Here is an 11,092-nt window from a genome sequence, read left to right on the forward strand (position 1 = left end):
TGTAAAATTGTTTCAAATGTCTGGAAAGTTTGATAATGGGTATTAATTTTTGTGAACTTGTCAGATCTGATAAGGAAACTCGGCAGGTGTAAAATTGTTTCAAATGTCTGGAAAGTTTGATAATGGGTATTAATTTTTGTGAACTTGTCAGATCTGATAAGGAAACTCGGCAGGTGTAAAATTGTTTCAAATGTCTGGAAAGTTTGATAATAGGTATTAATTTTTGTGAACTTGTCAGATCTGATAAGGAAACTCGGGCCGGTGTAAAATTGTTTCAAATGTCTGGAAAGTTTGATAATAGGTATTAATTTTTCATCGTATATTATCTTAAGCAACATTAAGTCATAAACCGAAACAACAAACTTAAACATAGCATGTGGTAAAGTGTAATCTCCAGTTAGAAGTTTTGAATTGAAAGTTGACTGTACTGTGTTGAATTTTTAGATCCTTACTTGTTGCTGCAACAGAACTAAGAAGCATTCTTTTGTTCGATCCGTTGAATCACCAGTTAATCAGTACCGTACAGAATGCACATAGTCATTGTGTCAATTATGCCAGGTAAGACACGAGTTTAAGCTTATAAAAAATGTAATAATTAAGTTATGATGTGGTAATATAGCAACCAGAATATAGATTTTGCTAAGAGAAATATCAAGTATTCTGCTTTTACTTCTCCAAAAACAAAAGAATGGGTAATATAGTTCCCCCAAATACTTTTATTTCTGTAATAGATTTTTTTTGTATTAATCTATAAACCATTCGTACGAAATAGCTCAATTTAAAAAAAAATATATTGTTAAGTTTTCAGTGGTATATCGTTGTTTTTAACTGGGTCCAAATAAATTGAGATACTTAATTTTGAGTATTCCCTGATAGATTAATAAATAAATCTTTTTTTTTTTTCAGAATTCCCCCATTTAATTGATAACTGTGGTAAATTCATAACTATATGACTTTTATCTCCAGAAAAATAAGAATATTTACTTCTCAGCATTTTGGTGTTAATATCTTCATAACCTCTTGATGGAGGTGTAAAATCTTTGACACCAAGTTGTGAACACTGATTGGTTTTCAAAATGAGTGTAAATGAATGAAGTTATTTCCTTTTTTATTTATTATAGGTGTTTTCTCGTTTATTATTGAGTAACTTCAGAAATGTCTATTAGTGTTCAATAATGAATTATTTACCAAAGTTCTCTGTTAAGGCAGAAGTTTAAATGTGCTCTGATGATCATTCATTCTTTTAATCCCTTCTTTAATTTTTTATTTTTTGTACCTCACAGTGGCTCGTTGGTAAGTCTGAATATCCGTGGTGGACACAGGACAGATAGCTAATTGTATAGCTTTGTGCTCAACAAACTGTTTTTTTTTTTGTATTTATTAGTTCTAGTTCAGTACCGCTTTGCTGTCATCCCTAAAATATTTGACCATTATTGTATTTTATTCTTGATAAACTGTGTATTTCTGTTCTCTTTAAATAATCTAGCATTCTTTCTTTGTGCCTTTTTTTTGAAGTTAATAAATAATTGTGTTTTAGTTACTTTATGATTCATTAAAAGTTCCTTTTCCTTAAAAAGTTGTAATTTCTCTTCTAGATTCCTAGACTCTCGGGTATTCGCAACCTGCTCCGATGACAAAACAGTTGCACTGTGGGATACACGTTTTCTAAAGCACAAAATCATATCACTTAAAGGACACTCATCGTGGGTAAAAAACATTGAATATGCTAGAGACACTGGACTGTTGGTAACCTCCGGATTTGACGGTAATGTCTACACTTGGAACATTAATGGGTAAGCACTTTGAATCCAGGAATTAATTTAGTTTACTGTATGTTGAACTAAAAAGGACTCAAAAACCCCATATATATATATACACACACACACACACTTTACCATTATAAGAGGCCTAACTGTATTTCTTTGGTTCGATGATCCTTGTATAGACAAAACTACAGTCCACATCAGAGGGTACGGCCAATCAAGAAATGTATTAGGCCTCTACGTCATACATTATCTTTTCAGTTTTACCTTTGGTGTAAAATAAATTAAATCTGTAACATATATATATATATATATATTGTTACCTCTCCGTTTTTAATTAATTTTCCGTAACCTCGTTCCGACGAAACTTTAGCGACACAAGCCCTTTCTTAAATAAAACTGGTTTATTCTTTCTGAATATAACTTTACGATACACTTTATTTCAACATTCGCGCTAAAACAAACGCTATAACAACGAACGTTAACTTCAACAATACTCTCTGACTGCAGATCAATTACTCACTACCTACACACATTGTCCCGTCATGTTTCAGCGAGGTCACGTGACTAGTATCACGCCACTTCTTTCTCGAACCTTCCTAGATTGGGGGGTAGTCTGGTATATATAAGATGGTGACCGCAACAATATATATGTATATGGCTTGTTTCTTTGTTTGTAGTAATAAACAAAACAATCACTGTATGATTTTTTTCTATATTCACATGTATATTAAGGGATTTTGTTATCTTTGTACAAAAAAGGCTCATCTCATGGGCATGGCCAACAGAAAGTAAGGAGCATAGAGCTGTACATATATGTTATCTATAATGAGTTAGGAATATTAACTGTTGGTAGATTTTTTAATTAAATATAACTGGTACATAGACGTTTATATTGGGTGAGATGAAGAAGTCACCTCAAGTTTTTTGTTAGACAGAATACAGATGTAGGAAAAAAAATATATAAGACTGTATATAGGGATCAAACAGACATACGAATTGGCTCTCTTTAAAAATGCTATAAATAACAGTTAATTTGATGCAATTACTTGCTTTGTAGTGGCAAAGAAAATATTTGTTTAAATGCCAGAACGAGTTTAGTTTGTACTTAAAAGTTTACAAATATAGTTAATCAAGTTGCATTTTTGTATTCTGAACATTTCAGTGGTTTAGGAGAAGAAAAAAAAGGCAAACAATGTAATTTTTCTTTCAGTTATTCTGAAGGGGACGTCACGTTTCGAAAAGTGTTCCATACTAAAGGACTTATGAGGATGAGGCTGACCCCTGACAGTTCCAAAATGATTATATCTACCAATACTGGTTATTTAATGGTTATACATGATCTGGATCTTACTAGATTAGCAACAGATTTGAAAGGATTTAAGGTAAAATGCCCTTACTTCTTTAAACAGAATTAACTTCGGGATTTCTTTTTTTTAGCGAATTTTTACGTCATAACGCAAGGTCACATTGCCATAGTTTTATACACCATTTATAAGTGGTTCTCATCGTTTGTTCATCCCCATCGACTCATTTACGAACCAAAGACAGTCTCGAGGATCCCCGATACTCGAACAAGTCTACAGAAGTTGACCGTACAGAATATATTAGAAGTTCTGGCATCAATAAATATGTATGTTAATCAAATATCGATATGAATTTTTATTCTAAACTATAATGCGATCTTTTGCTACGAGTCTGTGGACCATAGGTTGAGAATCACAGACCTAAATGGTAATGTACTTTAATTATCCACAAGTGTTCATTTCGTTCCCCTATCATTTTCTTGCATTTTAAAAAAATTATAGATGTTGTAATACGAATACATTGCATTTGATCTAGGTATTGTCTGGAGCATATGTCCAAAGAAAAATATATGTTATGTTTAGTTATTAATCCTAAAGTATCTATGGACACCTTTTCCTTTTGCTTACATTTTTTAAAGACGCTTAAAAAGCAATGAAAACTTTATAATCATGTAAATAATTTGGATAAATTTTAAACGTGAGTAAAAGTATAGGTTTCACACGCTGTGACGGACTGCGAAAACCAGAGATATGTCTGCTGAATTCAGTAGCTTAACATTTTTATTTATGTGTACATTGTTCGCTATTGTATACATCACTCTCAAACTTCCCCTCCATACACAGAACAATATTTAAGTCTACCAGGTTTATTATTGAACTTCTAATCGTGAATCAGTACTTCAACTGTATGATTATTGGTTCTATTACAGTTGTAGAAACACAAATAGTTCATTAGTTAATTAAAAAAGATGTAAAGGTGTGTTTTGATAGGAACCGTTTTTGGTACTCTTATTTTTTGCAGCCTAACATGTACAGGTTGATGCAGATGGGGAACACGCCCCTCTCAGATACGATAGCTTTCAATCACCTGTTCCGGGCCAAACGGAACCGAGTGGAGCTGATCAGTGACTTTCCAGAAGCCAATGATGCCTTGTTCATCTCTTCACTGCAGGTTCATCCAAACGGGTGGTGTGTTTTATCCAGGAACATGAGTAGTTACGAACATTCTGAGGTACGTTATTATCTGGAAAACAATTACAATAAAATGAAAGTATTATCCTACTGGTGGAACAAAACAACTACATACAAGAATGAATATTACATATATATAACATTACTTAATGTTCATCACTGAAGATATGCTTTTTTTCCTATCATGTCTTATGTCATCTGGAGTCTCTCGATGAAATGGACAGAGAGCATACTGGACATTTGACTTGATTTGTACTGATGCTACTGTAAGTTTATAACGTAATTCAATGTTTCTGAACGATACTCACCACGTATCAAGTTACCACTTAGTTTTGTAATTAAGATAATAACATACCTCAGAATGTTCGTAACTACTCATGTTCCTGGATAAAACACACCACCACGTATCAAGTTACCACTTATTTTTGTAATTAAGTACTGTACAAGTTGATGTATGATACACATATATTGTGTTAAAGTTTAAGCCCATGTTATAAAACAAAAACCTGGGTTAAATATTACCTCACGTTAAAGTTTGCCAATACGACGTTGACCGTCAGTGTGACTAAAAATGCATGTTGATATATGTGTGTACGTAGGAAGAAACGGTGAGGATAAAAGGTAATATCATATTCACTACATGTACTATTTGTTGGTTGAAAGATAAATTAATGTTCACGAAATCGTGTATAAACCGCATTCAGGTCCATGTTTTATTAAAACTTGTATACAAAACGTTTTGCAAAATATGTGATGAAAAAAAAATGCTTGATTTTTCAGTGGACTTGTGTTCATGACATACAAGAACATAGTATGAGTGATAAAAGTGAAAAGGATGAAAATAGTGAAGCAGTTGAGGAAGAGGAAAACGAGATTATTCCGGATGATGAGGCTGAGGAGGAGGAATCTGGAGATAGCAGTCGAACAGCTAGTCAGGAGAGTGGTGGAGAGAATCTAGAAGATTCGGGATCATCTGGACTCTGGGAAAGACCCGTTGTTCATATTCGTTTAAACTACGGACCTCAGTCTCAAGAGAGTCAGGAAGAATCGGCTAGTACCAACACACAACGTTTTAGGTTTGGCGATATTGAACTGAGAATTCTGCGACATAGAAGGACGGAGCCAAGTCTGTCTTTCACCCCAACAATCACAGTCTCGCCATCTGCATCTTCTGCAGAACAACCTTCTACGTCCAGTGGAGAAGACTTCACGGTGCCCTCTGAAGCCCAGAGGTTAGCATATGTTGTTGCAAATTCTGTTGGACCCGATCAGTCTCCGTCAAGAGAACAGCCGTTGTTCTTCTTAAGGACTGGCTCCGAGCAGGCAGCTCGAAAGGTAGTCTTAGTAGATGGGAATAGAACCTCACAAAATCGACTGAGAAAATCAAGTAAGATTCACCAGAACTATCCACGTTTAACGCACTACAGCAAAGAACCGAACGTTGGGCGAGGATTTATAAAGGAACTGTGCTTCAGCACTGATGGACGCCTTATATGTTCGCCATACGGTTTTGGTGTTCGACTGTTTACTTTTAATAAAAACTGTTCTGAACTGTGCGACTGTGTCCCAGAAACGCCTGCTCAGTTGCACGAACTTTGCACTAATCTCTGTCATGTACACTATGTGGTCAGTACAAAATTTTCTCCGACTCATTGCCAGCTTGTTTCTGGTTGTCTTGACGGTAAAGTCTGTTTTCACCAGCCAATACTTTGATCCCTGGAGTTGTTGTGAAAGTAACTCAGTATTAAAAGTGTGGTACTCGATGGAGAAAGTAGTTCTGTTAACCACCATTGCTGAAAACCGGTTGGCATTTCGAACCTCATGAAAACGAATATATATATAAGATGTTTTGCTGTGCTACTCTAACTAAAGGTTATATTATAGTATATCTTAACCTACCCACAGTTGACATTTCAAGCTACCATAAGTTATGGTCCTAATTTTCATTTATACTGAAATATTTCCATCAGGATCCATTGTGTACAGGGCACATGAAAAAACATGGCTTACTGTAATGTCTATCATGATGTAACAAGTACATGTATAGATGATGATTTATGACATTATTTCATGTAATGAGTATACATGTGTAGATAGTGGCTTACTACAGTGTATCATGATACATCATGTAACGAGTACATGCACAGTTAGTGTCTTACTACAGTGTATCATGATACATCATGTAACGAGTACATGCACAGTTAGTGTCTTACTACAGTGTATCATGATACATCATGTAACGAGTACGTGTGTAGATAGTGGCTTACTACAGTGTATCATGATACATCATGTAATGAGTACATGTGTAAATAGTGGCTTACTACAGTGTATCATGATACATCATGTAACAAGTACGTGCACAGTTAGTGGCTTACTACAGTGTATCATGATACATCATGTAACGAGTATGTGCACAGTAAGTGGCTTACTACAGTGTATCATGATACATCATGTAACGAGTACGTGTGTAGATAGTGACTTACTACAGTGTATCATGATACATCATGTAACAAGTACGTGCACAGTTAGTGGCTTACTACAGTGTATCATGATACATCATGTAACGAGTACGTGTGTAAATCTTGGCTTACTACAGTGTATCACAAGCCAGTATCTACACACGTACTCGTTACATGATGTATCACTACAGTGTATCATGATACATCATGTAACGAGTACATGTGTAAATCTTGGCCTACTACATTTTTCCATTATGGCACATTATGCAAATGGAAAAGATAGAAAAAAAATGCTCGTTAAAAGTTTTTTTTTTTTCCTTATTTTATTTATAGCTCTTAACACCAGAATTATTAAAGGTACATAACATGTTCTTGGTATCAGTACACAAAAGTTAGCTGTGATATCAGTCTTGGTGGATAGCGTCACTGTGGAACTGTTTTAACCTCCTTTATAATTATGATATTGTCAATGCATAAAAACTATTTTACCAAGTTAACAGATGAAAAACTACAGAGTGAAATATTAGTATCAGTATGTATGTACAGTTTGGGACATTCACTTATCTTGCTGTATCTGTATTACAAGCTTTATTAGTTTTTAATAAACATGCTATCTTAATCAAAACAGCTAAGGAACTAGCATCATTTTGTCACAGTACTGCCAAGTAACTCATTAGGGTTTCAGTTTTGTTTTCAAATCCCATAATGTAGATCGGTAGTTTAATCTTGGTTTGGTTTAATATTCTTACATTTTAAAACTTTTTTTTTGCATACTATTAGTAAATAGATTTCTATCAAGATTAAAGTATCGAGCTAAACTTTTCGATACTATCTCGGCCTCTGAACTTGTATAAAGAATAAAAACTACCATCTCTAAACACGTGTCGACCTAAGTAGTGCCAGTCTTTGATCATTTACAGAATACAACTTGGTGCAACAGTACAGTCTGAACACGTGTAAAACAACTGCTCTCTCTCAACTGAAAATAAAGTATAAAAAGCTTTAACAATTATCCAGTACAGAGAACTGTAAAGTAAATTTGGTGGGTTTTATTGTACAGTATTAACTGTATAGCTACTACCCCGTGCACAAAGAAAGCCTCCTGCGAATAGTTATTAATGTACTTTCTTTTCATAGATGGAGCAAAGTTAATAACACTTTATCACTAATAGTCTGAGATTAGGTTTAACTTGAAATAAATAGTTTAGCCATTGTTCCGTGACATTAAGGTTATATTTAAGAGATTTGAACTTAATTCTATTAAAAAAATCGAAACCAAAATTTCAGTTGAACCATTATAAAACAAAGTGTGACATTTGAAAAATTATTGACTGGCCTGTTGTCTCGTGCTCTGACTACTTACGGTCACTATGGATGATGGTGGTGGTTTTCAACTTTTAGAAATATTTTTCCAAGTTTGGTATTTTACTGTAGGTAAATATCAATGTTATTTACTACATTTTTCAAATGTACGACATTATGGAAGTCATGACGGCTGTAATTCTCTCATGTCGTGGCCTAGTTAGGCCGTGCAGTGAACAAGCTCCACCGATATGTCTGCGGGTGCGTCATAAAACTGACGATCAGCCCTGTTACTTAGTTCAAAGAGCTGGAAAAAACTCTTGAGGTGATGGATGATGCTGGCTTCTCTCTGGTCTAGAGTTCAAAATTAGGGAAGGTTATACCCGAATCCTTGGGATCGTTCACTGGCTGTTTAGTTCATATGCACATGCAATGCCTTTTGGGTTAAAAAAATCCAGTTCCATTCATTGTTCTGCTTAGAATATAAATTCTGCATGTTCTTGCTTTCCTCAACTCCCTTTGTATATATATATATATCACTCAATTGATTACATCACCATTCCCAGTTTTGCTCGGGTTATAGGGTTTTTATCATCTTGTATCAAGACTTTTTGAGACTATGTGTTTTTCTGACATCATGAATATGTACATATACAGTAAATTAAGTGAGCAACGAATAGACTGGATGTAATTGTATATACATGTAGAAAACTGTGAACGTGATAAATAAAGAAATTAGACTTTTAGAGAGAAAAAATCACCTTTAAAAAACTATGGTTGTAATTTATTTACCTGCTCTTTTATTGTCAAGCCTGTCAGTAGTTTACGTAAGCAGTATATAAACTGGATGTAAGTCAAGTTAATACAACATCATGGTTTAATAACAGGAAGAAAAAGGGACCTTTGGATATGCCGTTATCTTTATAGCAAGTTCTAGAATTTTGTTTATAATTACAACATAAAAAGTGTTAAGGTTATAAACTTCAGTTTTCTGTATGTAATAGATGAAGCGCCGCCAGCATGCGATTATAGATGACAGGGAGGTAACTTTTTTTCCTTTAGGTCATGTCCAGTACTCGGCAGTTATTTACCTACCATAAAAAGTGCAAGAGTAATGAATATTAATAATATATAAAAATGTTTCTTTCCTTCAACGACGAGATTTTGTGTATCAAAAGGAACTTGTTACTGGAATTCATTTTTGCTTTCTTAGTACAAGTAAAAGTATGTGTGAAATACAATAGATTCATCAAATACATAAACTAATACACTTAGTTGCTGAATAAAAAACTTGCTTGTGTTATTTAATTAGTACAAGTAAAAGTATGTGTGAAATACAATAGATTCATCAGATACATAAACTAATACAGTTACTTGCTGAATAAAAAACTTGCTTGTGTTATTTAATCTCAGACAGTATATATGTATGATACCACTGGACACACTGTCAACTTTGAGTTATAAATAAAACATTTATTTTATGTAATAATGAATATCTTAACTGAAGACTAGTATATGTTTAACACTACACGTGACATTTGCAGAAACCGTAATAACGGATTCAAACCTGCTGACCAAGAGCAAGTGCCAAGTTTGGAAAATTTCGATTTTGTAAGCTTTGTAGTGTTTGACGGCGGATTTCAATCTGTTCTCTCTGCTTTTCAGCTATTTGTTTTAACTGTCTGTGTCTCACCAAACCTTGGTATTTTTTAGTAGCAGTCTGCTTTTCTTGTGGGTCCTCTGTTAAATTAAACAGCTCTGTAAAAAATGTGAACATTTATACACATACACACACAAGTATATATATATAGATAAAACTAGCATCTTAAGGAGGAACTCTTCTTGAAAATGGATAATATAAAAACTGTAGGTCAGTGTAACGTTACATTTGTTTAGATAGTGGTTGGTGATACTCATAGTGCAGCAGGTTTTAGCATCACGATGTTCTTTTATTTGACTGAAGAGCCTTCTAGTGGTTGATCCAGCATATCACGGTCACGTGAACTTGTATACCACTAGCGAGGTTTTTTTTTTATAAGCGGATGTTGTTTGTATTTAAAGTTGGAAAGCCCTTTTAACCTAGACTGTTTAACAGAATGTATACATGTGTGAAATAGTTCCAAAGAAAGTTACTTTAGCCATATATGATTGAGAATAAAATTGTCAAATACCTATATCTACTAGTTCTGTTAAAATGGCTCTTAAACTTTAAAGTGAAACAACACCCCCTGGTTGACCTGAGGATAAAACCTCGTTAGTGCACGACAAGTTGTCTAGGCACTGTTTGCTCATGATTTCATCATCTACAAAATAACTTCATTGTATAGTAGAATGTTAAATTAATTTTTACCTCCTGTAAGATAGAACAAGTTGAATTAGCAGGGATCAAGCTTTTAAGTAATATAAATCAATAATTTGAAAAAAAAACTTTTTTTTTTCCACTACGATTTTTTTATGACATCAAAGTTTTTGGTAGTTATTATAAAACGTATGATATCGAAAGTTTCTTGTTGTTTTTAAGTACATCTTACCTCCTCCTGTGTGAACTAGTTTCCTTTCACTGACTTGTTGGTTTAGTAATTCACTCTTTTCACTCAACAGCACATTTTCTGCCCTTTTGGTTTCTATACTACTTTGGAGTTCAGAATCAAGTCTTTCGTACTGTGCAACTTTTCTAAGGAAATGCTGAGAATAAAAGTATTTGTTATTATTGGTCAACAGTGACTTTGTTCCATACCTTGGTTCTAGTCTAATGGTATTCCTGAATAAATATGGGGAAGTATTAAACTTTTCTTAGGAAATGCTGAGAATAAAAGTATTTGTTATTATTGGTCAACAGTGACTTTGTTCCATACCTTGGTTCTAGTCTAATGGTATTCCTGAATAAATATGGGAAGTATTAAACCTTTCTTAGGAAATGCTGAGAATAAAAGTATTTGTTATTATTGGTCAACAGTGACTTTGTTCCATACCTTGGTTCTAGTCTAATGGTATTCCTGAATAAATATGGGAAGTATTAAACCTTTCTTAGGAAATGCTGAGAATAAAAGTATTTGTTATTATTGGTCAA

General features: G+C 33.9%; 1 protein-coding gene and 1 long non-coding RNA gene across 2 annotated transcripts; one reads left to right on the forward strand and one right to left on the reverse strand.

Annotated features, from left to right (window-relative positions):
• Window positions 1–444: 444 nt before the first annotated feature.
• Window positions 445–7,347, forward strand: LOC106476056 (DDB1- and CUL4-associated factor 10-like; the record flags this gene model as incomplete). The annotated part of the gene is made up of 6 exons (XM_013936729.2): window positions 445–558; window positions 1,596–1,793; window positions 2,977–3,148; window positions 4,092–4,301; window positions 5,042–6,858; window positions 6,912–7,347. Coding segments are annotated over 5 exons (1,627 nt in total), but the record flags the coding sequence as incomplete, so codon positions are not given.
• Window positions 7,348–9,648: 2,301 nt separating this feature from the next.
• Window positions 9,649–10,748, reverse strand: LOC111083480. Its single transcript, XR_002609057.1, has 2 exons — window positions 10,554–10,748; window positions 9,649–9,762 (listed from the first exon to the last, which is right to left on the reverse strand). It is a non-coding gene; the product is annotated as an uncharacterized LOC111083480 (long non-coding RNA).
• Window positions 10,749–11,092: the final 344 nt, after the last annotated feature.

Source organism: Limulus polyphemus, unplaced genomic scaffold (assembly GCF_000517525.1).
Source record: "Limulus polyphemus unplaced genomic scaffold, Limulus_polyphemus-2.1.2 Scaffold9719, whole genome shotgun sequence".
Lineage (NCBI taxonomy): Eukaryota > Metazoa > Arthropoda > Merostomata > Xiphosura > Limulidae > Limulus > Limulus polyphemus.